The sequence below is a fragment of the Ptychodera flava genome, chromosome 10 (genome assembly GCF_041260155.1).
Source record: "Ptychodera flava strain L36383 chromosome 10, AS_Pfla_20210202, whole genome shotgun sequence".
In the NCBI taxonomy this organism is placed as follows: Eukaryota; Metazoa; Hemichordata; class Enteropneusta; family Ptychoderidae; genus Ptychodera; species Ptychodera flava.
This window is the reverse complement of record NC_091937.1, coordinates 38,577,413-38,603,358: the sequence shown is the minus strand read 5'-3', so window position 1 is coordinate 38,603,358 and position 25,946 is coordinate 38,577,413. Positions and strand designations below refer to the sequence as shown.

Sequence of the window (25,946 nt, the reverse complement as noted above, 5' to 3'; positions counted from 1 at the left end):
AAGGGTCTGACCAATGAAAACAGTACAAACTTGACCAAATATCATGCACAAAGGCAGGCATTTTGTTCCTTTCAAGATGCATTGAAGGGACAATGGCTGTAACTTTTGGTGATATTTCCTTAATTCTGTTCAACGAAGTGATTATATTTTCTTGTTCTTCCCCTAAAGCATGTTGAATTATGGGTACAACCCTTGCAAAGACAACACAATGTTTACAAAGCGCAATGTTAATATTGATAAATGAATTCTCGGCTGGACTAAAAAACTCAATCGTCATCAGTGACATTGGACATAACATATATACAGACTCTGTTGACAAGTCAAATACTGGACATTTCAACATCATTGCAGGAATAAAACAAGAAACATTTTCACAAACATGAACAAGAAAACATCTCAAAAGTTACAGCTTATTGTGCTTTAATGGAACGTGAATTAGGTGTAAATCAAACGGCATTCAATTTCACATACAGCTTTGTATACTGGGAAATGAACCACAATGTAAGGCTTGATTTATGTGTTGTACACATAGTTTTTTACAGTGTCTCCATAAGACTGTGCATTGATTCAGAGCTGAAAATACTTCATGTTATGCCTTAGGCTAGTAAGATTTACATGTAATGTGTATACCATAGTACACAGTTTCCTCCAAGTCAAATAAATCTATGAGAGCTAGAGTAAACCTTCTATTATTATATAGTCAATGTTTCCCTGCTATTGTCAACATGTCAATGATTTCAACAAAATACATGATCAACATTGTACACTTTCTTAGAAACAAATTGCTTATATTCGTTCATGCTGTGAAAGAAAATCTATGGCTAGTCATAATGTCACATGATGTTATTAACCTTTTAAGTGCCAAAGTCAAATTTTTTTTCAAAATTTCCCCCAAATTTGACAAAAATTTTAGCCAATGAAAAGTGATGTCCATTTGATCCAAAATTATCAGAAAAATTCGAGAAAAATCACAAAAATTGGTAAGATGTTCCACTAAAATTTTAGTGGGAATATAATTAAAGCTGTCAAAGATATATAACTCCTATCATGACAAATAAACTTGTCAATTTATTTTACCGAAGTGGGAAAGCTTCAGAAAATTAGGTAGAGTGTGAATTTTTTTGTTTGCTCCTGCAAGACACACTAAATGTTTGGTTCAGGGATGAGCAAAGCCAAATAACAGCTTTAGATCCTGTATTTCCCATGTTGTCAAGAAAATTGAGTGATCATCTGCATGCTATTATGGTGGTCCTACATACATTCATAATCCACCATATGAATGTGTTAGCCATAGCTGGACCCTGGGGATGAGCGTAGTGCCGTAATACTTGAATGACAAGTCCAATGGCTGCAGATGGGCAAAGAAGTGGCCTGGATCCTGAATGTAGACAGCAGATCACTTGAATAACGTAGCTTATATGATATCCTTATGCAATTTTTATTAACATGTTTGTACAGACAGTGACTCTGCTGGTATGTCAATACAGTCACGTAGCGTGCAAATTGATTTTACATCAGTTTTTCATGACCAAGCTTGCATTGTAAAAGTGATGATTTATAGAATTTAATCAAACATCCATTCAGAAATTATAGTTTTCAAAACTTTGATGAGGGACGTAGTGAGAGATCTATCAACAGTCACCAGGCTTGTCTGTAGCATAATTACCTGTAGTTTATTAAAGGTAGAAGATAGATATTGGGACTCTCAAACATTTATTACAGGTTTGTGGCCTACCTCTTGTTGGGGCTCATTTTGAAGTAAATAAAGTTTTCCTTGGCTTATTTTGTGAATATTGAAAATTTGATTTTTCGCCCGTACGGTAGTCTTAATACAGGGATGGCAGCCATTATGAATGTCAATTGTAGATATAAATATTGGGTAATTTGTTTCTGTTGTACCTAAATTCCCATGGCGACCCCAGGTTATTTTTCTTGATTTCATTTTCAAAAAAGAATGATTCTAACTGTCCTTGTTTGGGCAAAGTTTTAAGTCTTTCAATTTTGAAGTGTGAACTATGATGATCCCAGCATCCACAAAACATCAGTGGCCAGCCTGAAAGTTTGAAAACAATTGAGACAAAAACAAATTGATGAAACAGTGAATTAGACACGGCTGTTGTCAGGCTTAGTATTAATGCTGCACTGATACCAATGCCATGCGAATGCTAGTGTTATGTCCGTGATGGAGTCAGAGATATTAATAGCTCTCATTACTGTCCCATTCTGTCACTGATAATGATGGTATATTTTACTGCAGTTTGTGACACTAGTGCAAACAGTGGCAACTTTAAGACATCACAATACACAATAACAACCTTGAGAGAGCTTTATTACAGATTTTACATCAAGTACCTTGAAATGAGGGATCGTTTGCCAAGTTTGAAACTGGTACTCCCAGGGTGTTCTGTTGTATAATCTGTTGTAATACAGCCTGTTACCATGGTACCACCCTGGATTCATACATACACCTTTCATGGTGGTTATTAGGTGTCCGTGGGGACTTATAGGTTTGGTCATGTCCGTGCGTCCGTCCGTGCGTCCGTGTGTGCGTGCGTCTGTGCGTCCGTCCGTTCACGCAGATATCTCATAGACGCCTGGAGCGATTTTGTTCAAACTTGGTTCAAGGATAGTACCCTACCTCATACAGATGCACGTCGATTTGTTTCACAATGCGATCAAATTTGGCCATGTTAGAGGACTTTTTAGTTTTCACCTCCATAGACCCCCATGTATAAGGCAGTCCATAGACTCCCATGTATAAGCACAGGCGACCCATAAAGTATTACTGAGATTTTCACACTGGCACAGGCAACCCATAAAGTATTACTGAGATTTTCACACTGTTTTCTCTATCATTTTCTCTCCTTTCTTCATGCTCTTACTGATCGGAGTAAATAAAATAAATGGTTTATTAGTCCCCACGGACACCGTCCGGGGGGACTTATAGGTTTGGTCATGTCCGTGCGTCCGTCCGTCCGTGCGTCCGTCCGTTCACACAGATATCTCAGAGACGCCTGGAGCGATTTCGTTCAAACTTGGTACAAGGATAGTACCATACCTCATACAGATGCACGTCGATTTGTTTCACAATGCGATCAAATTTGGCCGTGGTAGAGGACTTTTTAGTTTTCACCTCCATAGACTTCCATGTATAAGGCAGACCATAGACTCCCATGTATAAGGCAGACCATAGACTCCCATGTATAAGGCAGTCCATAGACTCCCATGTATAAGGCAGACCATAGACTCCCATGTATAAGGCAGTCCATAGACTCCCATGTATAAGGCAGTCCATAGACTCCCATGTATAAGGAAGTCCATAGACTCCCATGTATAAGGCAGTCCATAGACTCCCATGTATAAGGCAGTACATAGGCTCCCATGTATAAGGCCAAGATAAATAAAAATTTAGTTTCTCATCGTATTCATATTGCAAAAAGGAAGCAGTGACACAGTTTTTAGTCCCCACAGATAAAGTCCAGGGGGCTCATAGATTGGGTCATGTCAGTCCGTGAGTCCATCCGTTCACGCAGATATCTCAGACACTTTGACAAAATGTCATGTGACCTTGGTGACCTTTGACCTCGAATATACATATTTGTCCATAACTCAGTAACCACAAGTGGTAAACCTTTCATATATGGTATGATGGGACACCCTATGACGCCACATATTGTACCTCATTAATTATGTGCACATCTAATTTTGAGCGAGCCAATAGAGCTAGAGGTCTGATTTTTGGTATATATGGATAACTTAGCAATACAATTTTTTTGACAAAATGTCACGTGACCTTGGTGACCTTTAACCTCAAATATACATATTTGTCCATAACTCAGTAATCACTAATGCTACACCCTTCATATTTGGTATGATGGGACACCTTATGACACCACATATTGTACCTCATTAATTATGTGCATATCTAATTTTGAGCGAGCCAATAGAGCCAGAGGTCTGATTTTTGGTATGTAGGGATAACTTAGCAATATAATTTTTTTGACAAAATGTCAAGTGATCTCAATGACCTTTGACCTCAAATATACATATTTGTGCATAACTCAGTAACCTCAAGTGCTACACTCTTCATATTTGGTATGATGGGACACCTTATGACGCCACATATTGTACCTCATTAATTATGCGCATATGTAATTTTGAGCGAGCCAAAAGAGCTAGAGGTCTGATTTTTGGTATATAGGGATAACTTAGCAATACAATTATTTTGAAAAAATGTAATGTGACCTCAATGACCTTTGACCTCAAATATACATATTTGTCCAAAACTCAGTAACCACAAATGCTACACCCTTCATATTTGGTATGATGGGACACCTTATGACGCCACATATTGTACCTCATTAATTATGCACATATCTAATTTTGAGTGAGTGAATAGAGCTAGAGGTCTGATTTTTGGTATATAGGGATAACTTAGCAATACAATTTTTTTGACAAAATGTCACGTGACCTTGGTGACCTTTGACCTCAAATATACATATTTGTCCATAACTCAGTAACCACAAGTGCTACACCCTTCATATATGGTATGATGGGACACCTTATGACGCCACATATTGTTCCTCATTCATTATGTGCATATCTAATTTTGAGCGAGCCAATAGAGCTAGAGGTCTGATTTTTGGTATGTAGGGATAACTTAGCAATACAATTTTTTTGACAAAATGTCACGTGACCTCGGTGACCTTTGACCCCAAATATACATATTTGTCCATAACTCAGGAACCACAAGTGCTACACCCTTCATATTTGGTATGATGGGACACCTTATGACGCCACATATTGTACCTCATTCATTATGTGCATATCTAATTTTGAACAAGCCAATAGAGGTAAATGTATGATTTTTAGTATATAGGGATAGACTATAGGATAGAAATTTTTTGACAAAATGTCATGTGACCTCGATAGCCTTTTACCTAAAATACACGATTATGTCAATACATAAGTAACCACAAGTGCTATGTCCTTTATATTTAGTAGGATGGGAGACCTTATGACAACACATGCTTTACCTCGTTAATTATGCCCATATATAATTGTGGGCAAGCCAATAGAGCTAGAGGTCTGAATTTTGGCATATATGGATTAATTAGCAATACAATGTTTTTTTTTCAAAATGTCACGTGACCTTGATGACCTTTGACCTTGAATATGCATATATATGCATAACTCAGTAATCACAAGTTCTTTACGCTTCAATTTTGATAGGATAATAGACCTTAAGATGTCACATCTTGTACCTCATTTATTATGCACATATGTATTTCTTGGCTGGCCAATACAGCTGGAGGTTTGATCTTTTTTCCCAATTTAGAACCATAACTTAGACATGCCTCTTGTTTCAAATTGGGAACAATGACATAGACCTCTGTGTCCATAGATCTGAACATATACACTTTAGTGATACTTCTTAATGACCTCATTTCCCTGCCCCCTCAAGACTAATACTCCTATTACAAGTGGGGACTATGTCATTGTCAATGACTTGTTTTACGTAAAATTATTCACCATATAGTTACATGTAACTGATTATTCACCATAGAGTTTACATGCAACAAGTCTAAACTAGACATGTAGCTAACCTTTCTTGCTTGGGGCAGATTTCTCGATTATCAGAAATGCCAAACTACTGTCACTGTTAAACACTTCATTTTCAAGGTTACATCATGAAATTGGCAAATCATTTATAATGAAAGTATTGGAGAATAATTACCCATAAAATTTCTAAAAATTTAGAGTTTATTGATGTGTTCGTACATTTTGCATAACACTGTAAAAAGTATGTATTGAAAGAATTAATACATGTACTGTAGGTTTCTGACTATTTGAATCTTGGGGTCTATGTCGATGTGAGTGATTTAATTAATTTAATTTAATTTAATTTAATTTAATTTAATTACTTTTTTACTATCCTGCAATTTTATGGTGCTCTTTGGAATCTAATGTGTGTTTTATAATTTGTGCAAAGTTTTGGGAACACACCATAAATTTTGGACACTTGCACCCCAGATTACATTTTCTGTATCCCTTATGGGTTATATCCTGTCATTATACCAAGGAGAACCTGGTATAAATCAGACAAGAGGGACATTTGTATTAAAACTGATGGGCTTACAGCCCTGAACAAAAAACTGCCTGTGTCACATGTTGCATTGAACTTTACAATATATGCGTTCAGCCCATATGAGTCACTCTGGCTGGTGTGACAACACGTTTTTATATTTGAACAACGCCGAATTGTATTTATATCACGCTTAGAATACGTAGATCTGATATTTTGAGTTCACAACTCCAGATATTTTCAAATTGTGTATCATTACTGGAATCATCATAACTGTTTACCATGGCTTGTTCTGTGTTAGCTTTACATTATAAATCTGCTGCAAAATTTCAGAGGAATCCGCCTGCCTTTACTCACTCAGCTGTGAGAAAATCAACTACGCGTGTGAAACTCAAACTTTGTGGACTCACCTCAGACAATATATGTACAAAAGTGCCGACTGGTCACTGTGGGACTCTATGGTAGTCTAAACTAACAAAAAACAGCATAGGGGACTATCAACAGTCCGGAATAATCTGTAAATTGTTGAATCTGAATCCAAACTGTGGAAAGGGATCAGATTAATTTCGCTATTGAATGGAATACGAGATTCTCATAGTTAACTTAGGGTCATTCCAACTGTCAATTTGTTATTCCGGTGTCAATTTAGGTTTAATAGACGATGGGTAAATTTAATCTTCCGGTATGAGGATGGTGTCAATTATCAGTGGTTTTTTCCAAGGAAAATTTACCCGCATCACAGGGTTGCAAGTGAATTTATTTGAGGATAAACTGTCTCAGTGATGCCAATGTTGTGGTAGTATTGTAAGCTACATCCATTCATCCGTTTGCGGAAAATCCAGAAAATTGATAGACGTGGCAGGTTGAGACTTCCAGCTGCTCATTCTAATCATTTTTGTTAAACTTTTATTCCACAATCCATGATGTGTGAGACTTTCTTATGCTAATTTTAGCCGGAAAACTTGAAGTGTATTTTGAGGTTATCGGCCCTCTTTTTTTCTGGTAGATTTTTACAACTTTTACTTTGTAATTTTCTCCACCCATTGTAACATGTTTATTATTCCTCAGTTGTGTGTTAAAGGGAAACAGTCATCGGAACTGCGCCTATGCGAGTTTCTTGTTTACAAAAATGTATTTCGTGCATGATACCTGCATGCACCTCATCATCATAGCTGCAACATTTAAATTATACGATGTAGATTATGATAGACATGTTTTAACTTTCATCAATCACCACTGTAACTTGGATACAGTGTTTACATTGGTTGTACATAGGTCCTATACAACCTTTGAGCGTACCAGTAGTTCCGACGACTGTATCCCTTTAAGTAAAGACACGTCTTATTGCCAGACAGTTTTATAATTTCCGTCCAGGGTTCTAATATGGCATCTTATCTTATCTATTGATAAAAAGTCTATGTTGCTTTATGCTTAAATTTTTGCTGAAAATGTGAGTCATAAAAAATCCATCTGTTACTATATTTTAAAATGATATCATTGTGAAATTTGTGACTTTTTAGTTCAGTGTATTTAAACGTAATTCCACCGTTGATATTTACACAAATGTATAGACACTGTTGATATCCGTACAGTTAATGAGTACCCTGACCTGGTGCCAGCTGAGAATGTGTGTCTTCCAACTGCTGCCATAGCAACAGATCATTTATGATACAGCAATTTTGCATAAAGATTCCCATTTAACACAAGGCTGTGATTATCAATAGGGGACTGTACCATAAGACCATTGGAGTTCATGAAAATAAATCAACTGTACTGACTGCATTACTAATCAATGTAAAATTGTGCATTTTTCAAATAAAATTGTGAAAGGATTATGAATCCTTCCTGTTTTATGTACTTTAAATCTTTTAAGGTTTTCAAACTCCATCTAACAGTTTCCTTTAGTCAGCCAATCATCAATACATGTGAAATTAAACAAAGAGAAACTGCTGCAGTGACATCATCAAATTTGCAATGCCTGTTAAGTACTCTGTAAGGAAGTTAGTGTAGTCTTGATGAATTGAGAGTAGATTGAAAATAACTTCAAGCTCTTCACACCTTCAGTTATTGATGAATTCTAGTAGCAACAGCAAAGTGAACTGTCATACATCACATCAAAAGTGTTTCAAAAGTGAGATTGGAAAATTTCTTCTTGCAAATGTTGAATTTCATTTTCTACTCAATGTACCAATAGTCTCTATATATGGCGCAATGAATGAATCACAGAACTTGGTGAAATTAATACTTTTTGTGACGTCTTTCAATCCAGGATATGATTGCATAATAGTGCTAATTGACCTGGGAGAGAGGTTGGTAGGTTATGGCCACATTTGTATGGCCACACTTGTGCTACGTACCTTGTACAGTTGTAAGTTATGTACTAATCTATTTAAAGATCAATACAGTACAATGAAGTCCAGTGTCTGCCCCCACTGACATCAGGACATTTGCATACAACATAACTTTGGCTTTGTCAATCAAGAAATCAATGACAGGATTTTTTCACAATACCTGGCTTTGTTTTATATGGTCAGGGCAGGGTAGAAAAAAGTCCGGGCCATTTTTAATGTGACACTTGTTGAATTAACACTTGGTGAAAACTGAGTGGACTTGTTTGTTGGAGTGTATTATTGGATATTTGTCGGAGCTGAAGTTTCTTCTACAAGGCTTGGATTTGAACTTCCGAAGGCTAAGATGAGGTACAGGAAGGTGAAATATCCTTGGTAGGTACTTGTATAGACATGTTGTTTTTCTCATAGTGTACTTGCACATGACGTGCCATGGATTTGAACATGGTACATGACCTATTCAAAACACGACTGCAGTGCATTGTAGGCATTCAAAGTTGTGAGGACAGGAGAGAATTTGTTTTCATGCAAGGCACAATGAGCAGACACGTAATTTTGATACAACAGCAGTGCTTTAGATTTGGTAATTTGTTTTCAAGTAGAAGAACAGGTTAAATGTCATGAAGTGGTACGTGGTTCTACAGAATGATGGACGAAGTTTAACCACAGAACTGCTTTTGCTGCAGTTCAACCAATTGTCTCTGTTTTCCTTTATAAATTTAAGGTCTGACTAACAGACCATTGGGGAACAAGCAGTTCATTACCAAATCTTAGGAGTTGTGCAGGGTTTAAATTTGTCATATCTTGTCAATGATCCACAGACAAAGTTTAATATGTATGTTGATCGACAGACAGTAGAAGTGAGATGGTATAAACATAACAAAATTGGAGTAACTGTCATTACAACAGAGAATTAAGGCACAGAGGTTAATCCAACCTTTTCAGACAAAAGTATCACTGGGTTTTATCAAGTCTGTTGTGTCGGTATAATCCCCTATTCCTATTAAGCTTGAAGCCAACTGTGAGCCTTTGTGAAGGTCACTGCAGTTATCCAAAGTGTCCTAGAATTCAGTGGAAATAACAGAATTGAATATCACAGTAGGGTAGCATTCTATCAGTCACAGCATGATAAAAGTTTTCCTTTCATCGCATATTTTGAAATGAAATTGTCCAACAATAGATTTTGAAGGGCTTCTCTTTCCCATCCACAGTTGATTTCCTTTGACTAGTGAGAGCCACTGGCTTTTAAAATGTCTTTGAGAAGTTTGTAAACAGACTTTAAATCATACTGGCATTTCCAAACTCATCCCAATAGCTTTAAAGTAATTTCAAACAAGGTTACACGTAAATCAAAGACGCTGGCTGATTGAATAGAGCCCAGTGTGTATACATTGTACAATGAGAAACAGCTACTTGTAAATCAAACACGGTTGACCATTGTATTGTGTCAACTTCAAACAAATAAAGTACTGTTATGGTCCTGTATCAGTGTAATTGGCACAGTGGTATCAGAATGATTCATCTACATGTACCATTGTTAGTTTAGGTCCAGTCTAGTACTCTGAACGATGACGTCTTTTGATGTCTTCGCTCACACTCCAAAAAAACAAAGGCCAAAAAATGTGGTTTAGAGTAATAGACTAGGGCACACAGTCCATGTAGCCGACAACGAGATGCAAATGATATGCGGTAAAGGTCTCCTCGACTAACTTTCAGCTGGTTGCTCACTTTCTACGATTTTTATAGTATTTATACAAAGGCACAGACTTATTCTACCTTCAACTTAAAACTGATAGTGATTTTGTAGCTCGCTCTTTACTATTTTTCATAGTTTTGGTAGCCGGTAACAGACACTTCGTGTTCGTGTCAGCTACATGGACGATCTGCCTAGATTAGTATACAATGTGCTATACATGTATCTCAAAGCACTAATAGTGACTAATGAATTCGTGTAAATCAAGTTGATGGAACAAAACTTTAAACCATATGTAGTTTGCTTTCATTGTCAATACTCTATGATGGGGTTTGTATCAATAGAGACATTGTCTACAACAGAACAATGTCAAAAAGTTACCTTAAAGGTAGCACACAATAACCTTGAAAGTGAAAGACTAAACTTTTGCTCAAACTTTCTGCAAGGAAACTTTAGACCATTATTTTTAGAAATCAAGAATAAGAATCAAGAATTACATCAAAAAATTTTCGTACTCAACAAAAAATTGCCTAATATTTACTGTTTCTTGAAATTCAATGGCTGCCATTCCAGTGATAACTCTATGGGGGAAAAAGTAAATATCCATTTTCACAAAAACAAGATACTGAAAAATTTATTGACTCCCGGTGCACAACCCTCAAAATAAACTCACACAAGCAATGGTGAAGAGTGGAAAGTCTGGATGTCTATATTCCTGTGGTGCTCTCTACGTTGTTACGCATCACAGTCATGTCTCCTGTGCTGGAACATTGTATGAGACTCTCATATGACCAAGAACTGTGGGACAAATATATATGAGAGCTAGGATCAAGAGTTTTAACAATTGTTTCCAGAGCGTACACTCTAACATTTAAATTCTGTGACTGTTTTGACTCACTTCAACCAAATTTTGTTGAATAAATATGCTTTCTCACACTAGAAATTCACACACCGGCAGATGTTATGACCGTAGCCCTTTAAATGTAAGTCATTCTACGTCCTATTGACAACGTATTCACTCTAAACGTGATTCCTTGAAGTATAACTGACGTGTGTATTTACACAAACCAAAGTACATTGGAGTTTTTTTGGAGATTAAGTGAAATACCAAGGGTTAAAACTTTCATCCCTCAAAATCAAGTATACATAGAATGACATGCATTTGCCAATATATCCAGACTCTGTAATTTATATGTAAGCAGGACATCTTTACGTTACAGTAATTCCACTAAGGTTATCATGTTGCTTTGATTTCTCAGAAATGAAATGCTAAAATTCTATTACAAGACAATATGATATAATAATGCACAGAAAAGAAAACTTTAAATCTTTGTTTGTTTTGGTATTATAAGCATAAATTGACATCTTGAGGCAAAGTTTCACCGTTGTTTTACTAGTAAGTGCCTTTTAATGCACCAATTTTCATTTTGTCTCCCACTTTCTAGATGATAAGTTTATTTTTTAATTTTGAGAGTGAGAAAGGAGTGAAAATTTACTACTTGTACTACACAAAGATACATTTCAAGATCACGACTTCAATTGTACAGTTCTTTTTCCGACTGTGAGCAGATATATAAAGTAGGTTAGCTAGTTCAGAAGTATTCCAGGCCCAGCATGCACACGGAGAAGAACTACATTTCCATATAATGAACACTCCCAGCCCCTGTGAACTGGTAGAGTTGATATGATGCTATTCAAAATGCTCAAGCAACTATAGATGGAAATGACAAGAAAGCTGTATCAAAGCAAAGATCTGTACAGCTACTTAGCTACTGAGTGATTGTCACCATGGATTTTAACCCTTTCACCACTATGGTTCCACCCAAACCCATTGTTATCAATGGTGATCTTGGACCTGTATACAGGGAACTGGGGTGAAAGGGTTAAAGGCACAGTAAATTGTAAGCATTGTACCACTTGCAGCCATAGTGATATCACTCAACGCAACCAGCGTTCAGGATGTTGTTCATTGCGCGTTGTATTTTTAGACGACTTCAAATGATACCATTGCCACGATTACAGTAAACACGACTAGCAAAACATGCCTGTTTAGAGATTGCACGGTTACAGAGAATCAGCTGTGATGGAATCCGACCAGAAACAAGATTAGAATCAGGCTAAGAATAGTAACGCAAATTGGTCAGGCTAGTGACGCAAGAAGAACAACTTGTCTGCTTGACTGACCAATAGCTGTAGTGCACTAAAGTCTGATATGTGACTGAGAGAGACTTAGGCCAGCGTTGAAATTATTTTTTTAATGAGAGAGCCCACCAACAGTGAATATTTTCAATCTTATCATCATGATTAGAACCAAATTACATGTACATCATTCAATGAGGTAATACACTGATATATTTTGTGCGATATTTAACCCATGAATGTTGGCAACAATTGCAAATGCATACTTTTTCCAGTCTAAGACTAACACTCTCGTATCACATAAACCAATTTAGTGAAAGCCTTTAGTAGGTCTGAGTTGGCTGTCTATAGCTTATGAATATAGACTTCCATAACATTTCACTAAATTGGTTGATCAGGTTAATTTTTATCATGTATTTTGTGGAAAAGTGACAGTTTTTGGCAATGGCAGGAATATCACCGACTTGTTTGACCCTTTTCAGGTCAATACCTATTGAAAATCAGTGTAGAAATTTAGGTATAGCCAGATCACTATGATCCATGATGTGGACTAGTGCTCTCAAGTCAAGTTGATAAGAATCACAGTGTCCTGGAAGAGACAAAAGTCAGTGAAAATCAAACTTTGTATCTGTTTTCAGAGTTCTTCATGTGGTCAAGTTTACGGAAATATTTAGCCTGTACACTCCGAAAATGCCTGTAAACAGGTCAACAATCACCATTGATAATAATTTGGCCAAACCACTGCCTCCAAAACCATGGTGGTGAATGTGCTAGAGTGTATAATGAATGTTTGAACTTGTTTTCACCAACGTGACCAGATGATAGTGATGGATGACTTGAACCTGGCAGGAATAGGGTGATCTGTGGAGATGTTATAAACAGTTTCATGAGAATGGTATATGCTGAATTTAGCTTGACCCACTTGGTTGAGGCATTATGAAAACAGTGGCAACAACTCTAGTTTAAAGGGAAACAGTCGTCGGAACTGCGCCTGTGCAAGTTTCTTGTTTACAAACAATGTATTTCGTGCACGATATCTAAATGTACCTCATCATCATAGCGGTAATATTTAAATTGTACAATGTAGATTATGACAGACATGTTCACCATCATACCTTGGCTACAGTGATTACATTATTTGTATGGGCCCCATATGACATTTGAGTCCAGTTCCAATGACTGTATCCCTTAACCTTTTTTCAGGAAATGTCACAAAGCTTTGTATTTGTGACAAATTTTGTTCCTTGAATTTGTGTATATGAATGGCTGTCTGTTTGTACATGTTTATATTTAACATTTAAGGTAATATCCCCATTTTTAATGTATAAATATTATTATAGTAAACCTCCCTTTTTGTTGTTCATCGTATTTGTTAAATGTTCTATGTTGACGTGTTTTTTTTTCTCTCCCGTTATGTTTATTATTCCCTTTTCAGGTGTTGCAACAACTTAACCACTGACCAGCGCTAAAGTAGTTTGCAATTAATGCAATATGTAAGCACCAGTATTAATTTCTGAATGCCAAACCAAATCAGTACTTAAAAACAAAGAAAGCATGCTATAGTGAATGCATATACACACATATTTCATCATTTGAAAGTGAAAAATCATGTGGAATAAATTCAAAGACGCTGTCAAGACATCTACGACGGGAGTCGTACGTCGCATGAGTATCAAGAGAAGCTCGCCAGTTAAACCGCTAAATAATGGGAGTGATCGACACCATAGCGATCCTTGTTCCTCCGCTGCAGCATGTGCAGACAACTGGCAGTGAGTCCCCAAACATTGTGCATGTAGATCTGTCTGCTTCTGTCTTTGGTGCAACTCACACACAATTACTAATACACGCAAGATGTGCAGTGGGTACGTTTCCTGACTGGATTCTTGCAGAATGTAAAATATTCTTGTTGTGTTTTAGTGTGGTTGTGTCTTAACTCTGTGTGTGTTTGCTGTGATTTATTTTAACTGTTTGTTACAAAACCATCAACTCTAACCATTCACGTATAATTTTAATTCTTTCAATGTTAATACTAACAACTACCCTATGTTAGCGTCGTAAAAGGATCCATTTGTCAATCCCCCTTCGTCAAACGTTTTGTATCAATTAGTTTTTGTAATGAAAAGAGGACAAAATGTTGTATAAATACAAATAATGCCAGTAATTGGAGGATTATAACCATTATGCAAATTAGAGCAACCAAGATTTAGCCAATCAGCAATTTTGAACCTATCAGTGTCATTTGATGGGTGAAATTCTCACACCTTTCCAAGTGAATTGTCATATTTGTAGATGTCAAGGAAAAACCAGTGTGAAAATACAATTGTGTGCAAGATTTCAGCTCATATTTACATCGGAATTATACCAGCCATTTGAACATCTGAAAAAGTTACATACTCTTCATCATTTTGCCAAGAGGCAAATACTTGTTTTTATGTCAATAGCAAGCAAGCAAAGAACACAGCCTTTACTGTTCCTATTCATCCCTGTTGATAAGATCTATTTATCCTGATTATTGTGCCAGCGGATGTTGCCCTTTTCAGCCCAGCATCCTTTGTTTTCCTAATTAAAATAAGAATGAAAAGATTTTTATCAGGGAGAGTTCCTTGTGGTACTCTAAATTCCAGATCATGCAAATACAATGTCCATTTTCTCATTATTTATGTGAGAATGTCACTTCAACGGAAGACATTATAGACTGTCTATAACTTAAAATTGCTGCAAGTTCCTAATTAGCGGTATCAGAGACTTTCAAAGAATATGATTAATAAGCAAAATATCCATCAGTTTGGCAATCTTTGCAGTTCAGGGAAGGCTACAGCATTTACATCACAAAAGTTTGTAGGGATTTAATTTCATGGCCTCTAGCCTTGGTAAAAGGTTGTTTACAGGTAAATAAAAATTAGAAGGCACATTGTTTACATTCTGCTAATGTGGCCCAAATTCAATTCAGTACATGTGTATCCATTGGTACAAAGTTTTTTATTTTTGAGAATGTCTTGTAAAGACTCTGTGTGTGTGTGTTTGCAAATGTGTATGTGTGGATTCCCAAAGGAATTGTCTTTCTCCTCCATGACTATTGCGGATGCTACCATTCTGTTCCAACCATTTCGTGCCAACATGGTAAATTGCACATAGCAACATGGTATTTCATGCAGTGACTTCATTGCTCACTAGGACAGCCCATGTCTGGCTATATATCACCTTGCCTTTCACAGCATTTTCATTTTCAGCATTTCTAGCCGTGCTCCGTCATCATTGCGTAATTCATTCAGTCATTACAGTGAGGGAAGCTGAACGTTCCACCACATCTACATCAACATTGCATAGGCTAGCAAGAGTGATATGACTACATATCTTCATTCGCAAAATGTTGACCCTGGACACCCCCAGTCCCCAGTGGTATGGGCCTTGCGTGCCACCAGAAAACCACAAGGACTTTTTAACATTGCAGGAGCCTGGGGGTGACAAGGTTGACATTCAAGTAAAATACATCTCCTACTGTGTTGAGTGATTATTTTCATTTTCAAACATTTTTGAAATTTCTGTCTGTCGACTTTTACTCCTGTTTTGAGTTGAGCTTGACGAGATTGTGATTTGCGGTGTCGAGTTTCTTACTGATGTATTTCAGGTTGTCAGACAGACTGGTTTTAACTGCAGGGATGATGTCTCCTGACAGCATTTAGATCATCTATTTCCTGTGACTTTCTGTAAATCTTGAGTGATCACGAACTGATATACTCTACATTTAGATGCATGGCATACTTTTCAGTCATTAACTAGACACAGAGACATACAGCATTAGTGTTTTGTTCATTTAATTTTGTGACTGTCATTTGTCAAATATCAAATATCAATATCAGCAGTTTGTTGAATTGTTTGAAGTCTTTTAAATGTGTGGCAGGTATCGTCTGCTTACAGAAAGTTTACAAAATGCATTGTGAATAAATTTAAATCTTTTGCAAGTATCTCCTGTTTATGGAGCATTTTGTGAAACTGTTCGAATAGATTTGAATATTTGCCATGTATCACCTATGTAGAGAAAACAATTGTTGAATTTGTGTGAATCTGATTTAAATGTTTGCCAAGGAACCACCTACTTACAGAACCAGTGTCTGACAATTACCTAATTTACATAATTATTCACACTTTTTCTTTGCTTTGCCTCTTTCCACCGTTTCTCAGGTTTCTAGCAGAAGTGTACACCTTGGCTGTGGATGACGACAGTCAGAGATGGGAGAGACTTACCGATGGATTGATCCCGGTCACAGTCAACTGTGTCCAGGAAACACCAAAACACATCTATCACATTGTGGCCACCAGCTTCCCAACCGGCAGAGTCTTAGATCTACAGATATCAAGACCAGGTCAGTTGATGTGTTTGTCGTTGCTCATTTAGTCATAAAACTAGTTTCCCTTTTGAACACTTATGAATATTGAAGCTCCATGATAAGTGGAACTTTCAATGTATCAATCTGGTATTTTTCATTTGCTTTATATTTAAAGTACAGTTTGCTGTTTTTCTGTCACAATGATGTTCAAATGACTAGTAAAGTTAAGTTGACCACACAGCCCGAGTGTAAGATGTGCAGTTTTGTTGACAACTTCATGAATTCTTGTCAGAACCAGCATTCATTTGTAAATTAACCATAATCTTGCGGGATATATGTAATGTGTCATGTTTGTTTTCTAGAACGACATTAAGATTATGAAATTATTATAGAGAATTACCCGCTGTTGGCCCTTTTTATACCAAATATAAACACTCCTTAGATATATGTCTGTAAATCACAAGTAAATCCAATTCAAAGCCAAAAGTATTCATGATAGACAAATACTTATAATCTACTAGTAATATTAATAACATTTGATTTATAACTTTATCCTGTTAATTGTAAAGTATTCTGATTGGGTTCTGATGTAAACCATTTCTGATGTGATTTCCATCTACCATGATGCAAGGATCACCTGTTTTTAATACCAATGCTTTATCAAAAGAAAAGATTAAAGCCCCACTAGCTTTATCTTTTAGCATTATTTTTATGATTTTGCTTTCAAACTAAAATAAGTTCGTGAAAATGTACTAAATATCTCAGTAATCTTCACATAAACTACACAGAGTAGTCCAATGTAATGCATAGGGGTGAATGTTTTCAACTGTGACATCGTATGTGCTGTTTCCTTTGTAATAGTACCAATTTTGAAAATGACGGGAAATCAAAATGACCGTTTAAATTTGAATTTACTCATCCAATGTTTCGCAAAGGAATGGTTTCCTAATGCAGTAACTCCCATATTCCTTCAGAGAGTAGAATTCAGAGAAAACCAGGAGAGAATAGGAAGATATTTTGAGGTCAACAAATTTCAAGAGGTACAGCTAGTGGGGCTATAAACACTGAGTAGTCCTGTGAGGACATTCAGCATGCAAATTAGCAAAATGGTAGAAATAAAAGAACTGAGTTGACATAATTATAACTTGGCAGTTTCTTGGCTATTACTTAGTTCACATTGGCAACCCAACTGAAATTTGGGCCGACGCAAAATATTGTCCTTTTGGGATTAAATTTGGTCCGCGTCCGCACTTACCGGTACCAGAATTAGGGCCGACGTAACTTTACCTTCGTTTGTGACCTCTGACCTGTCAAAGTTCAAAATGGTGCATTTGAATAATGGCACACTGTTTCTACTGTTCATGATTTTCCTGCGTTTTTACGTACAAGAAGGGCAAATATGACTACCACTCACCCTTTTAATCATCGGAGAGATCTTCACTATTTATTGGATGAGCATATGGTAAATATAACTAGACCGCGGTGGAGAAATAACCAGTGCGCGGCATTTTTGACATGCCTCTCTTGTCTGTTACGTGCACTGTGGAATCGAATGACATGGTCTCGTTTGCGGAACAAAGGTTGGTGGGAAAATCTGCGTACATGGGATGATATTAAATGTAAAGACTGGATTGAAAACTTTCGATAGGTGTAACTTTAGTTTCAAACGTCGTTTGTTTTGTGCAAATAGGGTGACTAGTTCAACTTCAATCCATGGCGGAGGCCTGGTCAACTGGGACCAGGGCCGACGCAACGTGTCCACACAGGCAATTTGCGTCGGACCAAATTTTGCGTCGGCCCTGCGTCGGCCCTGAACACCCCCCCCCCCCCCCCTTCTCACTGAGACCAAACTGTGTTGGCCCAAGGCCGACGCAGCGTGTCCACATTGGTTTTTTACGTCGGCCGCGGCCAGGTCCGGCCCTACACCGACGCAAAGTGGTCAATCTGAACAGGGTACCGTATATTACTTGGCTATGTTTCTGTATGTCAGTAGGGTAGATTGCACTACATTTTTCAGAATGTTCCAAGATAAGCTGTCAATCCCACATAGTGAAGTGACCTCAATGCTGAAATACCGGTTGTACAAAAGTTGACAAAAGTGTAGAAAGAATGCCCGAAGACGGCAATTACCCTGTCCCTTTGACATGAAGAAGCCTGATCGATCTGTTGCCTAGAACTGCTACATGCATGTGTACTGGAAGTATCTTGTCAAAATCCAGACCCTACACGTGGATAGGATATAATATCATGATATCATATTGATTTTCCAGCCATTGATATCAAACATATATCAAATATCCCTACAAGCGAGCAACATGTGAATCCCACTGAGAAAATGATGGTATTTGTCTGTGGACTCAGCGGGCGTTGCGTCCTCATCACATGACCTTTGCTTTTACCGGGTACATTTTGTCATCTGTTGGTAGCTAGATTTCCATCAATATGACAGAGATGCTGGATTAGTGTGAGGCAAACAGCTGTGGTGCAGGCAGGAGCATGTACTGGATGATTGCTACAATAATTTGGAAGTGATGATGACATTTATATTCCCTGTTGGCTTTTTTGTCCAGTTTATATGAAAACTGAATGCTGTTTTGAGTCTTGTGAGTCAAAACACTTGCCTGACTTGAACAGTTCATAGTTGATTATGCTTGTTTAGCGGTCATCTGTTTGAAATTATGACGTTTCATTGAATTCAATACTTTTACCTGGAAATTTTCAGAGTAAATGTTGAGTTATCACAACTTGCGTCTTTCACCGGTTCAAACTGATATCTATAAATTTCTTAGTGCTTTGATAACTCTTATCCTACAAGGCCTGTCACTGTCTTATTTGCTAAGTCAGTGATAAAATTTAGCCAAAACCTACATGTCATTTCACCTACATGGCTTGCTATGTTACACCAGGTTTAATCACTATATCATATTTACAGTATCTCTGTTTTCAAGGGTCTTCAAATGCTCATAAGTCTTTGTTAAAGTGCAATGATGGGATTGAGTTCTGTTTTGCTGGTTGACCTGATGGTGACATGAACTTTGCAGGATAAGATTTGAAGTAGTTAAATTTATTTTTTAGCTACTATAGACTATAGTCTATAGAAGCTATTGGGATGGGTATCCGTCCGGCGTCCGTCGTCAGTCTGTATGTATGTATGTATGTATGTATGTATGTCCGTTTGTGAGGCGTCCGTCCACTCAAATATCTTGAGAACCGCAGTACTCACTGATTTGATATTTGTTGTGTAGATAAAAATATGATTTTGAGAAACTAATTTTTTTCATTTTTTGATATTGTTGAAAATAGGCAAATTAATGCCAAAAAAGGCGTTTTTGGTAAAAAATCTTCTTCTTCATAACCACTGGTCAGACAGCTTTGTTATTTGGTATACAGGTCCCTAGGGACAACCCAACTTAGATTTGTTCAAATTGTGATGAAATATGCAAATCTGTATTTTTAAGGAATTTTTATTGTCATTTTTGATCAAAATTTGACTTACATTGTATGTAATTCTTGTACTGTATAAACCCTATCAATTCACCCAGAAAAAAATAATTAATATGATTTTAAATAATTGAATTAATTAGGAAATCATCAAAGCCAAAATAATTTTAGTGTAGAATTATCACAAAGTTCAACTTTTTTTGACAGTTCATAGTGAAATGCTTACCATCTTGGAGGATTAAAACATGTAAAGGCAACTTTCTTGAATCCCAACTTTGAGATATTCTGAACTGTCATTTATTGTGCCCTGCATGTTATCTAAAAGAAATTGCTCAAAATTGTTTGTCATGATAGGGTGGTCAAATAAATAGAGATAGAGAAAGTTCTAATTTCCATTTATGGTTGACTTGGTAAGGATAAAATAAAATTACTTTTTGAGGAAAAAAATAGAGTGGTGAATTAAAAGAGTGGTCAAAGTGATAGGGTTTTTATGGTAAAGCTGGGCTGTAAGATTCCTCATGTGCTATTTATAGCAATTATGCAATCTGTGTAAACAGTGCAATGAAAGTGTTACATGATGCTTTTGATGACCTTGAACTTCTTAAGTTTCAAACATTTGTCTCTTCAGTGTGCTTTCTCTGAGTACTTACAGTCTCAACTTATTCAACAGAACTTACTTACAATCATGTTAATTTGAAAGTTAAAATGTGCTTCGTTAATAGGATGAAAATACTGATAAAAAGATAATCAGCTTAAGATTCTTTATAAGCTGACAGATACGCTGTTTTTTTATGACGAAAATCTTGATTTAAGCAAGTCTTGTTTACTTTAATTAGAATGTAATTAACTCTCCTTTATTAGCTACTATAGACTAATATAGTCTATAGAAGGTATTGGGATGGGTATCTGTCTGGCGTGCACTGTCAGTATGTATGTATGTCAGTATGTCAGTATGTATGTATGTATGTATGTATGTATGTATGTATGTATGTATGTATGTATGTATGTATGTATGTATGTATGTATGTATGTCCGTTTGTGAGGCATCTGTCCTCTCAAATATCTTGAGAACTGCAGTACTTACTGATTTGATATTTGTTGTGTGGATAAAATATGTGATTTTGAGAAACTCTTTTTATTAATTTTTGATATTGTTGAAAATATGCAAATTAGCACCAAAAAAGGCTTTTTTGGTAAAAAATCTTCTTCATAACCACTGGTCAGACAGCTTTGTTATTTGGTATACAGGTCCCTAGGGATAACCCAACTTAGATTTGTTAAAATTGTGATGAAATATGCAAATCTGTATTTTTACGGAATTTTTTTTTCCACTTTTGGTCAGGCTATCCTGAAATGAGCTATCAAAGATATCCACCTTCTTCATCAATACATGTGTCACAGAAGGTTATTCTCTACATCACACAGCAGAGCTCTGTCAACTGTTGAGTCACTTATTTTTTCAAAACCGCTGGTCGGACAGCTTTAATATTTGGTATACAGGTCCCTAGGATGACCTTAGTTAGATAATTTCATACTGTCAGGAAATACTTAATTTTGTATCCATGTGTATAGTAGCTTCAGGACTTTGGCCCTATGTTTTATTTTCTGATTTTAATTCGATGTATTAACCCCTTGACTACCTATGGCGCCGGATATTTCCGGCGCCATATTGAATTACCATATACCTTGAGTGCTGGAAATATCCGGCACAGTTAAATAGGTGTATTTGCTTCGTTTTTGTCGCTAAAAATCCCGTATTTTCGGCACCGGCACGCAGCACAACTAAGATTGATGTATTCCGATCTGGCCAGAATGTGATTGCGCCCCCGTACGTCCGAGTATGGCCAAAATCCGGAAGCAAATGTCGTGACCCATGACCTCGACCCTGAAAGGTCATGCTGATCACTGAAGCGTTGCACTGATTGTTTACAGTTTTCAGAAGTACAGACGATCGCGAAGATGTTTATTGGGTTTTTTTAATGATATGAAATGTTTATTTATTGAAAACAAATCATTTATATGTAAATGTGTTCTATTAACAGCAATATTCGTGAATGAAACTAGAGGAAATACAGTTTTTTTACTATAAGCCAGTGAAACTTCATAGCAGCCATATTATCAATATGACTGGTCACATGACTGGTCATGTGTTTGGTCATGTGATATGTTGTTCCCTAAAATGTACTTTTAAATATTGTAAAATATGTTTTGATAAATCATACCCATTTTAGATGCATGTTTCTGCAAGGAAGACATAAAGCAGGTGTTTACAAATATAAAATGTGTTGATTTTCAAATACAGAATCATGTCAGATGCTGATGTTTATGGTTCATTTACTCTGCCTTTTGTGAGAAAAATCTTAAATAGGAACATCTATAAATAAATTAAAGGGTAGTTATTATTACAAATATGTAAAGACAATGCCATGAAAATTGCAACTGTATTCAAATTTGCATCATTTTATGGATTCAAAACACGTCCTGATGCTTCAAATATTCATATTCTTTGCCAACTCTGGCCACATGACGTGTCATGTGATCAGTCACGTGACCTGGAAATACAAAATTTATGTACGAAAAAGTGGGAAATTTCACGCTGATTCAGAAAATATATGGTTTATTGGTACTTACTTAATTTTTACTCTAAGCAGTGTTCATGCAATGACCACACCCCGGATTTTATCAATATTTACATAAGGGACCTGGTATATAGGAATACATTGGCCTTGGTAGTCAAGGGGTTAAGGATTACATATTTAAATTGATAATTATGTGTATTATTACGTATGTAAGGCCACCAACCATCAGAGAAGACATCCTTGAACATAATCGCTTTAATAAATTCTCCAACAGGACTGAATAATTTCTATTTGGCAAACATCTGGTGCTTTTTGCATGGTTTTGTAGGTGTATGTCAAATAGTTCTCAATTATAACAATACTCAAAACTTTCAGGCTTAATACTGCATCTGTGAACGGCCATACTATCTGCATGTTGTATTAATGACAATGTAATTGGAACTCAATACATCAACTTTACATGCTTTCACTTTTTTAACAGGTACTAAATTATTGAAGTCAGGGGATTGTTTTGTGCAATGGAGAGACACGGTGCAAGGTGGTGTATGGGGTTTGAATTTTGTATCTGACGCTGATGCACAATGCTTTGTCAAAACTTGTACAGTAAGTATCATTATGATGTGAATTCTCCCAAACTCACATTTCAAACATACCATTAGCTCATTGGATATATTGCATGTTTGTCTGTGTGAGAGGTGTGTAAGTTTCAAATTGGATTCTTGAGTAAGACACAAATTATATCACACCAGTATATTGATGGTGCAAATACAGCAATCTGATTGGTCAAGACCTGGAAAGAAGCGTTGTATATTCGCGATATACCATGGTTGGCACACATGTGAGCTATAGGCAAGAGTAAAAATCCTTTTTGATGTTACATGCCAGAATTTTAATATATTGTTATGATATACATGTAATAGCAATAAATCACACCTAGTGATGGTACCGGTATACCACTCAGTTTTGACCAGTTCACTTCCATATATGTACTTTCTATCACTCACAATTTCTTTTTTTCTTGATTGTGGAAACATTTGTTTTAGTTTATCACAATGAAGATATTCTCTGCTACTTCTTCTTTTGTAAATTTACTCCTAACATTTGTTGTTTGGAAACATTTTGGCCAGTGAAAATTTTATTTGTGTAGAGTGAGTACCGGTATCTGTAGTTATCCGGCAATGGCAAAATCATTAATAACTGTGTGAAGAAATATTGTGCTTCTGGGCTCACTGAGTGGTGTGATTTCAGATTCAGATTCAGAATCTGAAGTCACATTCAGAATCTGAATCTGAAGTGGTGTAACTTCACATCTTTTCTGTAAAAGTGAAGTAGACCGTCATCTTCCTGAAAAAAATTCTAGCAAATTAATCTTATAGTAATTCTATTCATTTGTCAGTAATCAGTTGATGAATTGATTGTTATTTGCAAATTGCTGCCTGTTAATTGACACAGTGTACCTTATCTGAAGGTGCTATGCAACTTCTTATTTGCAAATGTGTGGTTTGTTAGAAAGTTCCACAATTATTGAAATATTGTCCTGGTTTATATCATTCAGCCATCTGAGAGGTTTCCCCTGCTGCAGTCAAGTTCAGCAGTGTCACTGAATATTGACCCACCGTCAGGAACTGAAGATCCGCCATCACCAGAAGACAGTGCTGCCTACGTCACAGATATTGATCAGCTGATAGCGCAGGATAATGACATCAGCGATGATGATGTCTTTTCCGGTATGGCAGAGGGAAAGACATTTCACGGGCGCAGCTTGTCCTTTGATAACAAAGGCATGGACGGTGAGAGTGCTGGCTCCAGCAGGTTGGATCAGCGGCTTCCATCAGAGGGATACAATCAGGAATGGAATGCAGCAATACATGGTGCACATGCAAACAGTTCAAATTCTGTGTACGAAAACGTGACAGAAAACGAGAAACCAAAAGCTCCTCCCAGGAGGCGGAAAAGTAACCCAAACATTGACAGCGGTAGTAGGAGTGATGAGGAAATCTTAGATTCTGATGATGTTAAGAAAATTTTGAGGGTGGCAGCAGAAGACGGAAGCAGCCAAGTGACTGGTACTGAGAATGCCAATGATATGTTCAATGGATTGCCGCCACCCCCACCAAATGTACTGGAGCCACCGGCACAACCACATGTGCCGGTTATCAACAAGACTGTACATGTAAGTCCTATTGTGGACAAACCAGGAAATGTAAATGCCGGTCGGTCCCAGAGTTTCAGACACAGCCATTCCGGGATAAGCTTGCCACAAATTCCCAAAGAACTGCCGGATAATTACAGTCCAAAGAAAAGATCATCACTGCCAAGACACCAAAAGTCATTCAGTTATTATGATAATTCTGACCTGACAGTGACCTCTCGTTCAGATTCGGTATTGAAAGAGTATGAGGCGCATCTACGCAGACTCAACCAAGAGTACACGGACAGTGGTTTTGACGGGATCTGCCTGGACAATGAAACTGTGGATTCCAATAAGAGCTCAACACACTCGGCTTCCAGTGGGCGAGGCACTATGCTGCCGACGTCTACGAAGCCTAAAACGGGAAGTGACAGTGGAAGTAGCACAGGAAAACACAGCAGTGGTACAAATAGAGGATCATCGGCTGCTGATGGAGATTCTGTTGACACTGGAGAACTTCAGTCTTTCATGTTGAAAGAGGAGGTAATGAAACCATGTCTTTGTTAGATTGCATCAAACCATATCTCTCTCCCTCCCTCTCTCTCTCTCTCTCTCTCTCTCTCTCTCTCTCTCTCTCTCTCTCTCTCTCTCTCTCTCTCTCTCTCTCTCTCTTCCTCTCTCTCTCTCGCTCACTCTCTCTCTCTCTCTCTCCTCGCTCTCCTCTCTCCTCTCTCTCTCTCTCTCTCTCTCTCTCTCTCTCTCTCTCTCCTCTCTCTCTCTCTCTCTCTCCTCCCTCTCTCTCTCCTCGCTCGCTCGCTCGCTCGCTCTCTCTCTCTCTCTCTTTTGTCTACCTCTCTCTCTCTTAATGACAAATATCTACAATTCATCTACATCTTCAGCAAGTTACCGTATATGTATCTATAGGTCTTCCATTTGAATGCTTTTAGCCGGTTTTATGTATGGTATATGTTCATCAAAAGAAACTTGAAACCATTACTATAAAAACTTTATCTAGATTGGTGGAGCAGTGAGCAAGCAGCTGATGAAGTAACTAATGTGTAATTAATTGAGAGAGAAAAAATCGAGATCACAATAAATAAAACTTCCTGAAATTAATCAACATTTTAAATTGAAAATAGCCGCAGTTTACTGTGTTCTCTTTGGGAAAATATAATCAAATTATCTATTTTCTTGATAAATTA

General features: G+C 37.0%; 1 protein-coding gene across 12 annotated transcripts in view; it reads left to right on the top strand.

The window, feature by feature from the left end:
• LOC139142713 (protein still life, isoforms C/SIF type 2-like) overlaps nucleotides 1-25,946 on the top strand; it is an 88,144-nt gene that overhangs the window by 21,145 nt on the left and 41,053 nt on the right. For 4 of the 12 annotated variants that reach the window (XM_070712792.1, XM_070712791.1, XM_070712794.1 and 1 more), the window contains 3 exons: nucleotides 16,448-16,629; nucleotides 23,095-23,216; nucleotides 24,169-25,287. In XM_070712792.1, coding sequence (XP_070568893.1) covers nucleotides 24,343-25,287 — 945 coding nt within the window. In that variant the 5' untranslated portion in view covers nucleotides 16,448-16,629; nucleotides 23,095-23,216; nucleotides 24,169-24,342. Of the gene's footprint in view, nucleotides 1-8,650; nucleotides 8,809-13,700; nucleotides 14,035-14,101; nucleotides 14,128-16,447; nucleotides 16,630-23,094; nucleotides 23,217-24,168; nucleotides 25,288-25,946 lie in introns of those variants that run through there. The other 8 variants (XM_070712783.1, XM_070712785.1, XM_070712784.1 and 5 more) reach the window with 5 other exon arrangements.